The sequence below is a fragment of the Pogona vitticeps genome, chromosome 4 (genome assembly GCF_051106095.1).
Source record: "Pogona vitticeps strain Pit_001003342236 chromosome 4, PviZW2.1, whole genome shotgun sequence".
Taxonomy (NCBI): Eukaryota; Metazoa; Chordata; class Lepidosauria; order Squamata; family Agamidae; genus Pogona; species Pogona vitticeps.
This window is the reverse complement of record NC_135786.1, coordinates 223,373,261-223,392,009: the sequence shown is the minus strand read 5'-3', so window position 1 is coordinate 223,392,009 and position 18,749 is coordinate 223,373,261. Positions and strand designations below refer to the sequence as shown.

At 41.5% G+C, this 18,749-nt stretch overlaps 2 protein-coding genes across 2 annotated transcripts in view; one reads left to right on the top strand and one right to left on the bottom strand.

Annotated features, from left to right (window-relative positions):
* Positions 1–715: 715 nt before the first annotated feature.
* On the bottom strand, positions 716–5,577 carry UTP23 (UTP23 small subunit processome component). Its single transcript, XM_020789605.3, has 3 exons — positions 5,294–5,577; positions 3,442–3,616; positions 716–1,834 (listed from the first exon to the last, which is right to left on the bottom strand). Exons 1-3 carry the CDS (start codon positions 5,479–5,481, stop codon positions 1,451–1,453), a joined length of 747 nt encoding a protein of 248 aa, XP_020645264.2. The 5' UTR covers positions 5,482–5,577; the 3' UTR covers positions 716–1,450.
* A 1,381-nt stretch (positions 5,578–6,958) lies between these two features.
* EIF3H (eukaryotic translation initiation factor 3 subunit H) overlaps positions 6,959–18,749 on the top strand; it is an 84,710-nt gene continuing 72,919 nt past the window's right edge. The window contains exon 1 of the mRNA XM_020789594.3: positions 6,959–7,158. Within this exon, the coding sequence (XP_020645253.1) occupies positions 7,048–7,158 (111 nt within the window). The 5' untranslated portion in view covers positions 6,959–7,047. The remainder of the gene's footprint in view (positions 7,159–18,749) is intronic.

Sequence of the window (18,749 nt, the reverse complement as noted above, 5' to 3'; positions counted from 1 at the left end):
CAACTACTGATTTCTTTTGCTTTGCTATTTATTATTTATTTATTCCTGCACTATTTGTTGTTGTTGTTGTATGCTAATGTTTTTATATTTTAAGTTGTTTTGATATTCTGTAAGCTGCCCAGAGTGGTAGAATATACCAGATGGGCGGGATATAAATTGAACAAACAAACAAACAAACAAATAATAAATAAATATATTTCCTAGATTTCTAACATTATTGACCCCATAGTTCACGCCTTGACTGCGCAGAACACATCTTCATCTTCTTCACCATCACCACCACCGCCAAAATGTTATGAACAGAGGTTTCCATAGATTATCTCACAAGAACTAGGATTTGTCATTGAGCATTAAACATGCTTTTTCTTGGAATTATTTAGTCCTCATTATATTAAAACCCAGCAGAACCAAAGTCCAATAAAAAAGGAAGAAAGGTGCCCTAGTGAACAGTGTTCATCTGTTTCAGATCCTGTAATTAAATCAACTGGACATGGGCATAAACTGGAACTGCAAATAATTCATGAGGATTACATTTGATAATGCACTGAAAACTAAATGTCAGTGGCAGAAGAATACTTCACAAAACCTCATGAGAATAGTTACAGTATGTATGTTCCATGAGTTAAGCATCTATTTAGCTCGCTTGCAATCTAAATAAACAGATATCATAAATGTTTAAATGTGCTATAAATCACCATGAATCAATCACATTAAACAATTTTGAAGCCCTGTTTATTTAGAAGTGGGAGACAGATAAGTACAGGCTTGAGTACTTTCCCATTAAAAATGAGACTTTGGGTCGATTATGCTCATGTTTAAGAAAACTATCAATAACAGACCAACCCAGCAATGACAACATGTCATATTTACCAGCAAATAACCACAATCAATTTTCATGCATCAGAGCTTTGTGTGTGTGTGTGTGCGTGGTTAAAGCTTATAGGAAAGTATGTGTCATTTGAAAGCAATTTTGATTTGTGGTATAATTTCTTGGGCAAAAAGCACATGGCTTCTGCTGTCTTGGTCTCTCTAAAAAGAGATTACTGATGTGTTTACCCCTGTGTTGTATCAACTTTTTCATCCAAACATATGGTACCTCCCTTGAACAACACTTAAGAGTAGCACATTTTGAAAGACGAGTACCGTATTTTTCGCTCCATAAGACACAGCTCTCCATAAGATGCACCAAATTTTTAGGCGAAGAAAACAGGAAAAAATAATCTGGGAATTTCGCTCCATAAGACGCATACACTTTTTCCCCAATGTTTTTTTGGGAAAAAAGTGTGTCTTATGGTGCGAAAAATATGGCAGTTTATCTCCCTCTCCAAATTCCACACAGAGAAAAACAGCTGGCTTTTTTTTTAAATAAAAGAAAATTTCTCTTGACACGGCATTGCTTTTAACCAAAATTCATGGGATAGCAAAATCCGTCCCATTTTCATAAATGATTTTATGCTTCCACATTCTGGGATCCCAGCTGCACAGCCCCTCCTGGTATCCTTTTCCTACGCTTCCGACTCGTTTTTTTCTTTGTTGCTGAAACTTGAGATGTCTCTTGGCCCTTTCTCTTTTTCTTCAAGCAGCTGAGAGGATTAGGGCCACCGGCCTTTTTTCGTTTGCGTATTTTGTGCACTGCTGTCTTCACCAGCCCCTGTTCCTCTTTGAGGCGCGCAATGCTCTCTTTCTGATGCTCTGGAATGAGTTGATTTGTCTGCATTGCCTGCACAGAGGCTAAGGATTTGGCAGAAGGCTTGTCCAGAACCATAGTATTCTGAATTATGAACAGGAGAGGCACGCCAGGCCTTTTTTTAATTTTTGTTGCCAGATCCTGATCCTATTGAGGATGTAAAGAAATAAAAATGAAAGTTAGGGCAGTCTTCTCTTGTGAATATTCTGTCCTTTACTATACCTAGCACAAAGTTAAAACTTTATTTATATGTCAGTGGAAAAACTAGGACATCAAGTCTCTAACAAAGTCACTGCTGACAGGGACACGTTTCAACCCATGTGGCTCTTATTAGATCCAGAGATCAAAGGACTTGATCACTAAAGCTGTTAGGACACAAAACGTACAACTATCTATTCCAAGAAAACAACTTTTTCGATTGAAATAGCAACAGTAGAGTTGGAGGTTAAAGTTAAAATCAAAACAAAGCAAAAAAAAAAAAACCCAACCTTCCTCAACTGTTGATTGCTTTCAGAGGTAAACTGCTATTGGCTGTTGGTTTATGTAACACTTTCTCCTCCTGTGACAAACAGAGGCTTTGGGGTGCCAGGGGGAATCTTGGTCAGCATTGTGACAAGGTTTAATCCATCACCCCACAGCCTACATCCTAATCTGACCACTGATTATATGTGATCCTACATTAAATGAATACACAATTTGGCCACCAAAAACAGACATAATGTATTTCAGATCACAGAGATAAATTCCAGGTGACCTTGCAACATATAGGTAGTCACTTTCATCCCCTCTTCTGCTATGGTGATCGGTTTTGTATGCTAGAATACATGAATAACCAATTTTCCTAATTCCATAATGCCCGAAATTCCAGCATTTCCAGTTTTCAGGCCTAATTCAGTCTACAATCGAGGTGACTGAACTGCAAACCAGGAACTTTCTAAATATTCCTCCTGATATGAAATCTCGAACAATCACATGAGGATAATAATTAGAGATGGGGGCATTCCTCCTGCTATGAAATCTCGAACGATCATGTGAGGATAATAATTAGAGATGGAGTTTTTTGTATACGAATACCCCCACACAGGTGGCGATATCGAGGATCCAGCCCCATGGGGCCGGACAGTCCACTCACAATTCCGCCCCGCTGCGACCTCCACGGAGCATTCCAATGGCTCCAGAGAGTGCGATCTGTGAGCCACTCTTTGACCTGGCAGAGAGGCTTGTTGCCCCGCCTCCTCCAAGGAGTGGCGAGCTGATCGTGATCTCCGGAGCCATTGGAAGGTTCTGCGGAGCTCGCAACAGTGGAGGAATTGTGAGTGGACCGTCTGGCCCCATGGGGCTGAACCGTCATTATCGCCACCTGTGCAGGGGTATTCCTATTCATATACAAATACCTCCATCTCTAATAACACTAACCTACTTTTCAGAATTGAAAAGTTTCCAAATATAACATATCCCCACTAATACTCTCACTTAGTAATTCTAATCCTGTTGAGATATTTGATGCACAGAGGGCTACAATCCTAAGCATAGCCATGATGGCAAAATTTAAGCTTTCCAGAATTCAGCACATTCCACTTCTAAAAAAGCCAGGATATAAGTAGAGTTTCAGGTACTGTTCTGCAGTTGCATGGGCCAAGGCCAAGTCTGCAGAAAATTTCCCACATATTTTCACTTTCCTTCCTGAGAACTCATTATCAGCCACATAAAGGAGAATCATGCACTAAGATGAAGTTTACAAGAAAGACAATTACCTGTGTACCAATGAAATAATGATGTGGATTGCCTTCCTCAATCATGGACAATAGGCAGGCTGAGCCACTCACTGGATTTTTGAAATGAGAACAATTGCGAACCTGAAATCTCTGTGCAATTAATTTTGCACCATATAACTCTTTCCCCAAGGATTCAAGTTCTTTTATGACGCATCTGATGGAAAATGAGATAAGAGTATTGAAAGAGCAAAGATTCTTATTTAGATAAAGAAGGCATTTCAAGTTATCAACAAGAGGTCTATTTCTAAGTAAAAAAACAAAATTTGGAAGATCAGGGCCCCAAAAGCTTTACATCTACTTGAAAATAAGCCCTATTGCATTAGATGGTACTGAATTTCAGATATGAAAGCACAGATGCATTATAGGTCTATAAAACTGCCTTTGTGGTTCATTTCTATGGCTTTTCCAGAAGTTGAGTCAACTGGCCTACTTTCTTGTTAGGTTGAAATGTTTCACATCCAAGTAGCTTCTTGAATGAATAACAAAGCGTTTCAACTTGACAAGAAAAAAGTCCAGTTGCCATGACTCAACTTCCAGATAAGGTCATCTGGATGACTGAGAATCTATTTCCATGGCTTCTCATTTCCTGTGAAAATGTAGCAGGGTTAGTACTCAGGGGGATATGTACGTGTATGTGTTGTAAAAGCTAAAGAAGTTAGCAGCAACCGATATGAACATTAGAATGACACTGTGTTATCTATCACCCCAATGCGTACATATGTACTTTATAAAACAAGCAGGGTGATACAAAGAACAGAAGCCATTTCTTCATATTTCCTGCTGTCACATATGTTAGACAAAGGTCTGTTTTTAATTCTTGTTTGCTGTACACGCAGAACATATAATATGAAAAGCCTGATGAGATTTATTGGGATGAGTGGAATTGGTGGGATTTATTGGGATGAGTGGAATTGGTGGAAGACACGTCAGTTATTTAAGGTATGTAGATGACATTTTTTTAGTACCATATTACAGGAAGAAAAAGGCAATTTCTTAAAATGACTATTGAGGAAAGTTAAGAAAATGAAAAAGTAGGGTTACAATTGAATGTTATAAATTGAGCAGAGAAGAATTACATAACTTTAACACAGACAATGAAATGTTAGAACATTTTCTATACCTTGATTTAGTTATCATTTCAAACACAGACTACAGACAAGAAATCCGAAGAAGTCTGAAACTCAGAAAGGCTGTCATGAAAGAGCTAGGAAACACCCTTAAGTCCAAGGATATTTTACTGGAGACCACGATCACAATTCTGCACACTTTGATATTCCCCATTATTATGTACAAATGTGAAGGATGGACCACAAAATAAGCATACATTAAAAACAAACTGTTTAACTTGAAATATGGTGTTGAAGAACAGCTTTGCGGGTTACAAAAAAAGACAATGGGTTCTAGATCAAACCAAATCTGAATTCACTATAGAAGCAAAAACAAACATAACTGAGAATATTGTGATTTAAATGACTGGAAAAAGGAATCAAGCTAGAAAAGGGAAGAAGGCAGAAAAATTAACATGAGTTGGACTGTCTCAATTAAAAAAAAACCCCACAGCCTTGAATTTGCAAGACCTAAACAGGGCTGTCAATGGAGGTCAACTCATGACAAAGAGGTAAAACTACTGGTGTCTTAGGTTTATAGCATAGAACAGGGGCTCCCAACCTGGGGGGGGGGGGGTCCCCAGTTGTTATTGCACTACATCTCCCAGAAGCCTTCACCGCTAACGGTGCTGGCCGGGATTTCTGGGAGTTGTAGTCCAAGGCCACCTGGTGACCCAATGTTGGGAACCCCGGAAGGGAGACACGTGATGGTTTCGGCAACTCACCGGGTGGTGCAGAACTGGGTCGCCCCGCCGAGGTAGCCGGGCAATTGCTCGCGGATCTGGATCTTGTTGCGCAGCGCCGCCTGGCAGAAGGTGCCGTCCAGCAGGACCTGGAAAGGCTCCCGGAAGCCGAAGTTGTACTTGTAGAAGCCCATGTTTTTCTTGGCGTGTTTCTGGCGGGTGATCTTCATTGCAGGGACCCAGGGATCACCATAGAGAAGAAAGAGCAAGAGGGACACACGGCTCAAATACCGCTGAGCACCGGAAGGAGAAGGAGGGCGCCGGAAGTCACGATGGCCCGCGCACGCGCAGTGGACCTGCAGGGAGAAGGGCTTTAAAACAGCTCTACTAGGAAAAGGCTTTTAATAAAAGATTTTCACACCATCTGGAGACATGCCTGTTTATTCCTGCTGTTTATTGCCGTCGTCGGTGCTGTTAGTATTAACCGAAAGCACAGGCATGGAAATATTTCTGGTGAAATCCAAAGAAACAAAACAAAACAACAACAACAAAACCCAGAAAAGACAAAAACACGTGGCACTTTAAAGACTATTATATTTTAATATAAGCTTTCGTGGACAAGTCCACTTCGTCCGCCTTGTCCACGAAAACTCACCTTAAAATATAGTAAGGTAGTTTTGAGGTGCCACATGTTTTTGTTTGTTTCTTGGGGTTTTTTTGTCTGATATGCTTGCACACACTAACACGGCTTCTTCTAAAAGGTGCAATGTTTCAGGCGTACTGGCTAAGCGGTCATATCCTGTTCCACGCGAAACAGCTTATTACAAAGGCGGGAAAAAGCTGCGTGGCCTTTGTACACAATCCAAAGGCAAGGGCGGGCGATACCTTTATCAGACCACTCAAAAAAGTCACAGACCAAGGCCAATGGTCTAAAGCAGCAACCACCTATCCTTGCCTCTGATCAGAGCTTCTTGTGTTGCTTTGAAAGTGAGCAAGTGCCCATTGGCGTCAGCCTTCCTCTTCAACAACTATCGTTGTTGTTTCTGAGGCAAAAGATTTAAGGTGACGTCCTTAGAAACTGTTTAGTACTGCTTTCGTTCACCTTTTCCAAGAGTGGTATTTGTTCGATCCTTTTTTTAAGAGTTCGCACACTCACAGTTTTTAACTTTAAATATTGTCCTTTAATGATATAAGCCGCCTTGGGTCCTTTTCAAGGGCAAAGGCGGAGCAAAAATATTTCAAATGAATGAATAAAATATAGTTAAAGTAGCCAGGATCGAGCATTTCCACAAAGGGTCAAGATCCAAACTTTTGAGAGGCTGGCTAATTGGGCCTTGCGCTTCAACAGGGAAGTTGACCTAAAAGTGCAGGCCGTGCCTTTCTCATGCTTATTCGGAAGCAAATCTTGCCCCGCTGCGGATCCCATTGAGATCCCAAAGCGTGCCTGGGGGTGGCAGGCGGCCAAACCTATCTCGAGATTGGCGCAAAACGGCAAGAAATGTCGGAGGGAAGGGGAAGAAGTAGTAGAAGAAAACCAGCGCCCATGCCCTTTCATTTCACGCTCCTGCTCCCCGAGGCCAAGGGGGACTTTTTGTGTGTGTGTCTTTCGCAGCCTCGCACTTCATCTCGCCGGAAGCATCCGCTATCGGCCCGTTACTCTCCCGGAACCTTGTTTCTCGGACCGCGTTTCCCGGCCCACCACAAACGCGCGGCTCCGCCCGGAAGTGGCGAGACCTACTTCCGGCTCCGCTTCCCTTCCCGGCCCGTGTGCTCTCTTTCTCTCTCTCTTTCCAGACATGGCGTCCCGCAAGGAGGGAAGCGGCAGTTCTTCCGCGGCGACCAGTAAGGCCAAAGGCAAATCGGCCCCGGGAGACTCCGCCGTGAAGCAAGTGCAGATCGATGGGCTGGTGAGCTCCGGGCTGGGGGCGGTTACATGGGCTTTGGGGGCTGCCCCACGGAAAGGATGGGGGGAAGCTGGCTCTCACGGTTGCTCCTTTCAGGACCTGTTTAGGGCAGCAGTTCCCAAAGGCTTCCTGCGAGTAGACATGGTCTAGAGGGGCGGGGTATAAATGTAATAAATAAATAAATAAATAAATATAAATAAAATAAATGCATGCAGTGGGGTGTGTGACGGCGAGTGTTCGTTCTCAGAGCTTGGGAAGATAACTTTTTCAGCCCCAGAAGTGGATGATCCAAACTTGACCCCAGACTTGAGAACTGTGTAAAGAATATTAATAATAACCATCTGAGACTTGCAGGGCTGGATCATCCAGTCCAGCCCCTGTCAAGGAGGCCCAGTGGGGGAATCGAACTTTCCAGCCTTTGTCTCAGCCACTGAGCTATCCTGAGAAGATCCCCCATTAGGTCAGACAGGAGAGGTCTCAGTTTCATGCTGGTTCCAGTAATGCTTCAAAGAAGGCCACCATCAGGGCTTAAAGACAAGGCCTGGTACCCGAGGAATGTAATGTGACAACGGCAGAGCCGATGTGCCTGATAGAGCCAAGTAGTTCAGGAATCTGCTTTAGATACTGAGCAGCCATATGTCTCTAGCAAAGAGCTCTGAAGCAGTAACACTTTGTTTTCTAACAACTGTCTTTCGTACCTAGATGCTATATATATGCATTTTGGGTTATAACGTTGATAGGCCAGTTAAAGAGCTGTCCGGATTTATAATTGCTGTAGCTGCATAGTCAATGAATGAATGATAGATTGTGTAAAGAATTAGGATTTTAGTTTGGCTCTTCTGAATTAGGTATCCATCTTTCCATTCTCCCTTGCTCCTATTTGACTCCTTTGGCAGCAGACTAGGATGTCTTGTTTTGAATCTGGATGAGTACAACTAGGTGTGATTGAAATAAAGAGATGGCCAGTGATTAGCATGAGGGAAACAAGAAAGCATGCCTGTCTGGAAGGCCTTTCTTTTGATCCAGCTGCAAGAATTGATTGCTGACGTGGTAACGAGTAAAGGAACTTTATATTCACAATGAAGAGCTTGGATCTGATCAGGGTAGATATGAATTAAATCACAATTTAAGTAAACAGTTGGTTTTTTTAAATGATTAAAATTAAAATTGAATTTTAAAAATTTAAATCATGATTATTTTAAATCAAATTGATTTAAATAATAAAATTGTGATGCAAATTACGATTTAAATCAATTTGATTTAAATTAATCATTGATTTTTATCCACCCCAGATCTGATAATGACAAATGTTTTTTTTAAATAATATTCTATTTAAATTCAACTAAAACATCAACATACAAAAACAAAATCAGAGAAAAGAAGAAGAATAAAATCCTTCTACTAAAGTACGCCCTCCACCCTTTGGAGTCAGAGACTCCAGCCTCGTTTTGAGGCTGAAACTTTGCTGCGATCCACAATTAAAAAATAAGTGTTGAAGACAGAATTAAAAACAAAGCTGAGAGATACCAGGCTTCGTATATATAGAATGTAACATATTTATAAGCTTTACGTTCTTTAAACTTAAATAAGTTACTGCATTTTTCTATGTATAAATCGACACTTTTCATTAGAGGAGAAAATGAGGGTTGCTTTATACACGGAAGGAAACGGAGGCGAAGGAGCAGCTGTGCTTGGCCGCCTCTCGCAGTCGCCCGTTGTAGCGGGCTTCTCTGACGTCACTGCCACCTCAGGCCTCTCAGAGTGCCCACTATAATTCTTCACTTTGCTGCCACCAAATAGAATAACCACTTAAGGAGGACAAAGGTTTCTTTCAAACAAAAACAGGTTTATTGGGTAACAAAATAAAATATGTAAATCACTGGTTGATAATCAAGATGGTAAATCACTTTCTTCTTTAATCATTTACACAGGCTTTCCCTCACTGACAACTCAGGCTCACAGGCCTTTAAACCAGCTATCTCAAGCTCATCCTTATCCAGTCCTTATCTTCCCCTTTTTTACTTCACACACATCCTTGTATAATTCAGCTCCTCCCCCTTCAGCACCATTCTCCATCTCCTCATTGGCGGATGATCCACTGCCCAGCAGTGAAGGACAGGTGAGGTCAGGGCTGCCTGTTACACCCATTGACTGCTGTCGCTGCTGCCAGATTGCCTCCTCTAGCACCACTTGCGGGTTTCATTCGGGCAGGGGACAAGGCGGCGATGTGACCTGGAGGTGAGCCCCAGCAGTGGTGCTGGAGGAGGCGATTGGGCAGTGGTGGCAGTCAATGGGCAGCCACGAGGGGTGGCCCAGCGAAGCTGCTCCTCCATCTGCTGCTGCCGCTGCCCAATTGCTTCCTCCAGCTCACGTCACCACCTTGTCCCGTGCCCGAAGGGAGTCCACAAGTTGCGCTGGAGGGGATTGGGTGGCGGCAGCAGCAGTCAGTGGGCAGCCGTGAGAGCCGGAGGCAAAGGAGCAGCTGCTCTTGACTGCCTCTTGCGGCTGCCCATTGACTGCTGCCGCCGCTGCCACCAGATTATCTTCTCCAGTGCCACTCGCAGGCTCCCTTTGGGCAGGGGACAAGGCAGTGACGTGAGCTGGAAGTGAGCCCTGGCACTGGGTCACCTCCAGGAGAGGAGGTGGAGGAGCAGCATGCAAATGCAAGTAGATAAATAGGTACCACCACAGTGGGAAGGTAATGGTGTTCCGTGTCTAGTCGTGCTGGCCATGTGACCATGGAAACTGTCTATGGACAAACGCTGGCTCTACGGCTTGGAAACAGGGATGAGCACCGCACCCTAGAGTCAGACACGACTGGACAATTGTCAAGGGGAGCCTTTATACATAGAAAAATAAGGTAAATTTTGGTTATAAAAGAACTGTGATAATAATGGTAATTATGCAATGTGGTTGAAAATCTGGGATACCTAATGTGTTGTAGTGGATAGAATGATGGACTAAGACCATCAAATCCACACTTGACCATGGAAATTCTCTAGAAGGGAGTGAAACTGATAAATTAATATCTCTCTTACCTTAAAATTCCTATTTGAGTCAGTATAAGTTAGTTCTGACTTGATGACAGTCCACAGCATACTGGTCAAAATATATTGCCTCAAATGGATCAGAAGCCCATCAGAAGTAATTTTTTTATATCTAGACAGAAGATGGTCAATCGTCCTGCTCAGACAAGTCTCACATTTGCCATGTGACATATCAGTGGACATTTTAGTTATGTTTTATTCATTTTGATGGAAAAGAGATCAGAAAGAAATTCAATTAATATACAGTATTAGTGTAGAAACCAGCTCTGATTCATTAAATTCACTATTATATACTATAATGGTAGCAGATTTGGGGGTTTTAGACAGGAGTCCTTCTAAACTCTACCAGGAAATGAGATGAGTGGAAACTCATGTATGATTCCTGTCATGGAACCAAAATGCTTTAAAAGTCGATAGTGTACAAATGAGATTGTCAGGAAGTATGGTTGTCAGTATTTGATTTAAATAGGTTTTTTGATAGCCATAAAAAACAAAGCTATTCATATGATGCCCATTTCTGATTTATTTGTGTAGAGAAAGTTGTAGAGGAAAAAAAATCCCTCTCCAATTTCTTCACAAGTCTCATTGAAGATAACAATTCACCTTCTCTGGTTGCCTTTCAAGGACAAGTGTGGAGTAGAATCTGCCTACTGTCAATGACAGGTCTGTCTAGTTCTTTGTTTTGTTTTGATGCCACCTTTCTCCTGGTGAAGGGACCCAAGGCGACTCCATTTAAGTATTTGTTTATTTCATTGTAGGGCCCACTGAACTTACTTATGAGTAGACACCTTTAGGATTGAACCATTGATAGAAGCACAATTTCCATTGCATTGTGCTCTCTGTAAGAAGATAAAAGCAAGTGAGTGGTTTTTTCCAAGTCCTCCTCTATACAGTACATCAGGACCAGTTTAGGATAGGCAGTGGTATCATATATAATCCAAAGTGTAAGATAGTGTTATTTGGGGATGCACATGGGCTGATGCTGTCAGAGAGTGCTGTTAATTGCCACTACATTTTGTTACTTGCTGACCATTGCAGTAAGAGTAATTATGCAAGCTCTGTAGCCTTCTACTTGCTTGACCTTAGTGGTACTCCTGAGAAAGAATATGACAAATAATGGTCTGCAGGAGTTGCTTGTTTACTGAGGATCTTCAGGTATTTATTAATTCAATCATAGTGTGCTCTGTATTTTGGGCTGGAGATAGTGTACAACAGTGTTTCCCCAAACAGTATCATAAAGATACAGTGGTGCCTCACTTTACAATTGCCCCACATTACGACGAAACTGCATTACGACAATCTTTTTGCGATCGCAATTGCGATTGCAAAATGATGGTCTGAATGGGGTTCTTTCACTTTGTGATGATCAGTTCCCTGCTTCGGGAACCGATTCTTCGCAAAACAAAGATTTTCCTCCAGCTGATCGGCGGTTTCAAAATGGCCGCCGGGTAAATGAAATGGCTCCCCGCTGTTCCTTCACAAGACAGCCACAGAAAATGGCCGCCCTATGGAGGATCTTCGCTGGACAGTGAGTTTCCAGCCCATTGGAACACATTGAAGGGGTTTCAGTGCGTTTCAATGGGCTTTTTATTTTCACATTACGACGTTTTCGTTCTGCATCAATTGCGCTGGAACGAATTAACGCCGTAATGCGAGGCACCACTGTATTAAAAAGAATGGATAGATTTCTCTCTTTCATTTTCCAGAGTCTGAGATGATAGTGAGTGCAGCCATTCCAGATGTTCATTTGTTTTGTTTTTACAGTGGGGTCTTGACTTAAGAACGGCTTGAGTTAAGAACATTTTGACTTAAGAACCACTCTCATAGGAAAATATTGACTTGACTTACATACTTAGATTTGAGTTAAGAACTGAAAAAAACCACGTGGGAGGCAGGGAAAGTGCAAAATTTGAACTTTCAGTTAACTGTTGGCCAGTGAAAAGGGTGCCTGTCTGCTTCCTCACTCCTCCCAGCGTTTAGAGAGTGGATTGGGAGTCTTCAGACTGCCTGGTACTGCCTGGACTGTATTTTCCCTGCCTTCCCTGAACTTTTCTTGACCTAAGAAAAAAAAGAAACAAAATATCTCCCTCTAGTGGTCGCAGGCAGAATAGCAGCTTCCCATTAGTTTCTATGGATGGAAAAGAGCAGATACGGATCAAATAGTTTTCAATGCATTCCTATGGGAAATGCAGATTTGACCTGAGAACATTTTGACTTGAGAACTGCCTTCCAATACGGATTAAGTTCTCAAGTCAAGACCCCACTGTAATAACAAGAAAGAGAGGTAGAGAAGCAAGAGAGTCTTTAAAATCAAGGAGATCCAGGTTAAAATTCCTATAGCCATGAAATCTATAAGGAACCCTGGGTTAGTTCCTGTATAGACTAACGTGTCTTGCAGTCTTGTTAAAGGGATAAAATGGGACTTAGTCTTGTGAAGGAAGCTTGTAATAAAGGTAAAGGTAAACGTTCCCCTTGACAATTTTTGTCCAGTCGTGTTCGACTCTAGGGGGCGGTGCTCATCCCCGTTTCCAAGCCATAGAGCCAGCGTTTTGTCCGAAGACAATCTTCCGTGGTCACATGGCCAGTGCGACTTAGACACGGAACGCTGTTACCTTCCCACCGAGGTGGTCCCTATTTATCTACTTGCATTTGCATGCTTTCGAACTGCTAGGTTGGCGGGAGCTGGGACAAGCAACGGGTGCTCACTCCGTCACGTGGATTCGATCTTACGACTGCTTGGTCTTCTGACCCTGCAGCACAGGCTTCTGCGGTTTAGCCCACAGCGCCACCACGTCCCCCAAGCTTGTAATAAAAATGTAATAACATTCAGGAGTGACCAAAATAGTGCCGTTTCAGCACTTAATATTACCATTGCCAACATCTCTCACCTCCTGTAACAATTTTATGCAACCTGTGTGAGAACATTTGCTCTCAACACCCCCAGCCCCACAAGATCTCTTCTTGGCTGAAGAATTTGCTTTGTTTCCCATCCCTCTTATTGAATCCCATTCCGTCTCCTGAGCAGAACACAGAACTTGCAGTCCTAACCATTTTTATTTGATGGAGGGTTGTGATGCTTCAAAACTTGCTTTGTTTTCAAGTTCCATCCACAAAATAGTTTGCCAAAAATATAACTTTGTTCATATTTTACAGATGAAATTTGTAGCTTTATGCTTTTGTTGCCTCACAACTTTTTATTGATTTTTTTTAAAGGTGAGAAATGTGAATAAAACATAACAGTAAATATCCTGAGTATGTTAGAAATTATGGTCTGTAAAGAGCTTTATTTTTGTCAGATAACTTAATAAATGTCAGATAGTGAAATATCTATAAACCTTCCTTCTCAGATTATATTGAAAATTTTTAAACATTAAATTATCATAGCCACACTGAAGTGCTTCTAGTTCTTGATAAATGAGCACGGAAGAATACTTATTAGGTTTGTGATAGATTGGAAAGGAGGTGGAAATATGGATGTTGTTGCACCCGAATTCTCATCAACCTTAGCGAGTATAAGCAACAGGGAATGATAATATCTAAAGAGCCACATATTCTCCTGTTTTGGGATAGGCTACAGTATATTCTTGAATATTATGAAGAATGGACCAGTTTAGGTTGGTCTATATACACTCTTTGATCTGAAGTACAAACCTTTCCATCACTGAATTTCTGCATCCTTACAGCTGTATGCCAGCATCATTGCAAAATGTATATCACTGGCAAACATGGATCAGCAAAATATTATGAAAGAGTAACATCTGGTACCATTTGGCAATGTTCAACCAGAATATTCTTGAAGAGTCTATGAGGTCTATGTGTTATACTTCCAGGATTGAGGATGAAATTCTTCTTGACAATAGTTCTTCCTGTTCAGAGGGAGAAAATTGGCCAACTGTCTGCTTGTCTGTGCCACTGAGGTTTAGCAATTGGGCTTTTTATTCCTCTTTCCCCATCAGACAGTCTCTTGCATTGTGATTATATGTATATATAGCTTAGAAGGCTAATGAAATTTAGTCTCCTGGTGCCACTTTGTCGGCTGTTCCTTACAGACTTAATGAACAATGTGTGTTTCCACTTAAACTAACAAAGCGGAGTGATGTTGACTAGCAATGTAGTTCTCTTAAAAAGACTCTTTGTAATCCAGCTAATCCTTTCAACATCACCACCACCACCACCAGATATGCTTTTTTCTCCAGGAGAGAGAAAGCATTTCTACATTTAAACAAACTTCTGTAATGATTTTTAAACAGTTCTCAGTTAATGGAGATCTAAATGCTAGCATCTTCTCACTCATCAGAAATTATTTAATGATAACTATCTTGACACTGTATCTGTTATATTTCTATTCTGCTTTTGTTCCAATAGGCTCAAGGAAGTGTACGTGGTTTTTCTCCCTAGGCGATTCTTACAGCAGGATAAGGGAGTGATGGGCCCAAGGTTTCTGGCCAGTGATGTTCATGTGTAGATTTGAACCAAGGTCTCCTGAATCTAGTCCAGCATTCTTCCCACTACATCAGAGTGGCATGCAGTAATTAAAAAGATGAAAGAATTGTCATTGGTTCCCAACCTTCAGTTCCCAAATGTTCTTGGACTACATCTGCCAGAAATTCTGACCAGCACAGCTAGTAGTTAAGTTTTAGTCCAAGAACATTGGGCGACTCAACATTGGGAACCACCATCATAAATAGAAAAGGAAGCCGTGGAGCCCCTCCAGACAGGACTTGGGGGTGGGGTGGGATCAGGGTTGCCTCACGCTCTTTTCCTGTTGACTGTAGCAACTCAAAACATGTGATGGAAAGGAGACATTCAAGAAAACAAAATGTCCTGGCACTGAGTCGTGAAGTATTATTTCTGTGACTGTAGACTATTGTAGACAGAACAAACCAGTTTCCTCTCCTTTCCCCATCATTCCCTTAAGGAGGGATTTAGCTGTGTCCGCTTAGCTCAGGTAATGTTTTGGTCTTCTTTTGGTAACTACTTATACTTGCCTTTTAGCTATCACTAATCTTGAGAGCCTACAATTCCAGATGCATGGCATTGCCTATTTTAATGAAGGATGAGATAGGCAATACATCTGCTAAAAAGGCTGGTGGTACAATATTTTATTGCAGATCTTTGGCAATAATGCCAAAATACAGATCACTGTACAGAACCAGGAATATCTTGCTTATGTTGACCTTGCACCAGATCTCCTTGGTAAGCAGTGTAGCATACTTAAATTCATCTGCCTTGTATTTTAGTGCAGGTTAGAATAGTTGCTATGTGAGTATGATATGAGGTACAGGTACTTGTGAACGATTCGAGTTACGAATGGCTCGTTCGCAGAATGTTGCTTCGACTTGCAAACGGAGCCTCAACTTACGAACCAAAAAAAGAAAAAAAAAACTGTCCTGCTCTTTTTTTTGACCTATGTTCACCTTAGGTAAAAAGAAGAAAAAATAAAAAAAATTCTCCCCCTAGTGGTAGAGTACGGATCAACCGGGGTTGCATTAGTTCCTATGGGAACTAATGCCTCTACCTACGAACAGCACCTCCACATACGAACAGAAAACAGCAGATGCGGATTAAATGGTTTCCAATGCATTCCAATGGGAAAATTTGACTCGACTTACAAACTTTTCAACCTACAAACTTAATTCCAATACCACTGTACTCTGGTAACGTATGCACCAGGCTTCTGCTTGCTAGCGCATATTTGAATGCTATTCCATACAACCTCCAACATTACTGAAACACTCTACATATTTTAACACTCTAATATATTTGTTGCTTGTGTCATCTACCATATAAGTATTGAGAATAAACTTTCAGATGGGGAAAAAAAGAGTGCTAAATCCTAGTGCCAGAATTTTAGCCAGCTTAGAGCTGGCCTTTGATTTGTCAAGGAATGCCGTTTCAATCAAGGAGTGTTGAATGTCAGGTGTATACATTAGTTAGCATCAGTTTATTAACAATGAAGAGCAGAGGGAACTCCAAGGGGAGAAAAACACGAACCCCTGAGAAAATTATAGAGCTGAGTTCCTCGCTGGATGTGTGTTGTACCACAAGGAGCCTAACTCCCCAACAGCTGTTAATTGGGCTATGCAGAAGCTTTAAATCATAAGAATGTGGTTTAATTTCAATGGGCAAGGGCTGAAGCCACCCTGGAGGGAATGAAGGGTCAGCAAGTACTGTATTTTTTGCACCATAAGACTCACTTTTTCCCCACAAAACAGGGGTGTGGAAAGTCTGTGCGTCTTATGGAGCGAAGAAAACAGATTATATTTTCCTGTTTTCTTCTCCTAAAAAATTGGTGCGTCTTATGGAAAGGTGCGTCTTATGGAGCGAAAAATACGGTACTTGCGTCTAACAAAAAGAATGGCAGGTCTGCTTGAGTAGCAAGAGCTTTCAGCTCCTCTTATTACCAAGAGAAATGTTGACTTCTCAGTACATTTAATACAAGTCAGTCTTCTAATGTCACTGCTTTCTCTCAGCAGTGCAGTACAAGTAAAGTATCCATAGTTAAGAGGAGAATTTTGCACTGTGATTTCTAATTGCATTGACTATGGGGAGTTCCTTTGCTATGTATGCGCAAATGGCAATTGAATCCATGGCTCCACTCTTTTCCTGCTCTGTGCTGTATAATAAATTGCAGTAATAAATGGGTGAACATGTATAGAGCTTTCAGTTGATTGCATATTATATCAGACATGTGAATAACCTCTCCTTACTGACATCCACTCCTTTCATTAAATCTCAGCCTCTCTGGGATGGTATGCTGTGGACAGCGTTTCACTCAGGGCTGGGCAGAGGAAACTATTGGGCTGAATACACAGTAGCCCATTTTACACATTAGTTGGTTGGAGCTAGAATGCAGGAGACGTTGTTACAGCATTTTCACTAACAGTATGAACAATAGTTTTTTTGTTTAGTAAATTCAGTATAAAAACCAGATGCTGAAAATGTACATTTGCTCTGAACTTAAAATGTCTCCCTTTTTTGGTTTTTTTTTCCCAGTGTCCCTTGGGGAAAAATGTTCTTTGTGTTTGGTGTCTCATAAGAGAAAACGTTTAAGTAAAGCTTATTAAAACCCTTTTAGTTGTACACAGGAATTTGGGAGGCTAAAAACAGTGTGATGTTGTGAGTGGGTGTAGATACGCTTTCTTTTCTGTTTTTCTTCCACATTCTGTCATTGCCAGAGGTGTCATGGTAGGCATGGAAGTGCATGGCAGTACCCATAACTAGCCCCATGCCAAAGAGGGTCCAAAGACACAGGCAGCTGGAGCAATCCATAGCAATAGATGAGTTCCAGCAGTTTTGGTTTCCACCCAGAACACATCTGTTTGAAAGCTTATGTATGGGTCTTCATTACTGTTTCTGGAAGAACCCACCTCTCTCCCAGTTGCTCTGTGGACGGAAGCTAAGTTCAGAGAGAATAAAGAAGTTAGTGGTGGGCAGCAGACGATGCCACAGTTCCTGCTAATAAGAAAGTCACAGGACAGCGGTCCCGTGAGCCCTGGCTCCTCTGCAGCAACAGCTTCTTTTATTAAATGGACCAGAGTTTTACCCAAGCTGTCTGTTTTGTTTATTATGTTTGCATTTATGTGACATTTTAGGTTGGTACATGAGTAGCAGAAAACCTGAATGCGTTTTTTGCTTGAGATATTTTGTGTTAACCAGTTCCTTTTCCAGACACTGCTGTTCATCAGTACAGACGAACTGGAAAATACTGTGTTTCTCCCCCACTACTTGTTCATTCCTGTTTTGGAGGGCTGTGCAAAAGTCAAGATGACCTATTTAAACTCAGGGCAGATGGAAAAGGGTAGTAGTGAAGGGGTGGGTGAACACCAGCCTTGGAAGGCCTACGTGGGTAGGCTGGTAAGAAAAAAACAGTCTAGCAGTAATGAGAGATAGGGCTCTTTGGGCTGTTGCCTGCAGAACTGTGGTCTAGTTGAAATACATGACACTCAAAGAACAAACAAGTGTTCAAGTTGGCTCTGAAGACTTTTATGTTTAAAGCACCCTTCTTTTGAATGATGATTTTTTTGGGGGTGTTCTGTATGTGATGCTGCTATATGTTATAATAGTTTATTTGGTTGTACTATTTATACTGGAATGAATGCTGCTTGTGAATTTCATTGTTGGGTCATACTTTTTAAATTCAGTGGTATTTTTATGATGTTTTCTTTTTAAGATTTTGAGTTCTGAACCAGATTTAGGATGGTTTGACGGGAACATATAAATACAGTGGGGTCTCGACTTACAAACTTAATCCGTATTGGAAGGAAGTTTGTAAGTCGAAAAGTTTGTAAGTCGAATCAGCATTTCCCATAGGAATGCACTGAAAACCAATTAATCTGTTCCGGCTGTTTTTGGCTCTTAGGTTGAGGGGCATTTCCCATAGGAACTAATGTAAAGCTGGTTAATCCGTTCCTACCACTAGGGGCAGAATTTTTTCTTTTTGTCCTTTTAACTTAAGATGACTTACCGGTAGGTTTAAAAAAAAGGAAAGAAAAGAGGGAGAGAAGGAGGGAACAGACACCTTTTCAACAGAACATCCTGAAAAGC

What these genes read in the sequence shown, in the direction of transcription:
- UTP23 (XM_020789605.3), bottom strand. Translation starts at nt 5,481, where the DNA reads ATGAAGATCACCCGCCAGAAACACGCCAAGAAAAACATGGGCTTCTAC. An exon ending in ACCCAGTTCTGCACCACCCG is followed by an intron (nt 3,617 to 5,293) that starts GTGAGTTGCCGA and finishes ATTTTCCATCAG; the next exon opens with ATGCGTCATAAAAGAACTTG. An exon ending in ATTATTTCATTGGTACACAG is followed by an intron (nt 1,835 to 3,441) that starts GTAATTGTCTTT and finishes CATCCTCAATAG; the next exon opens with GATCAGGATCTGGCAACAAA.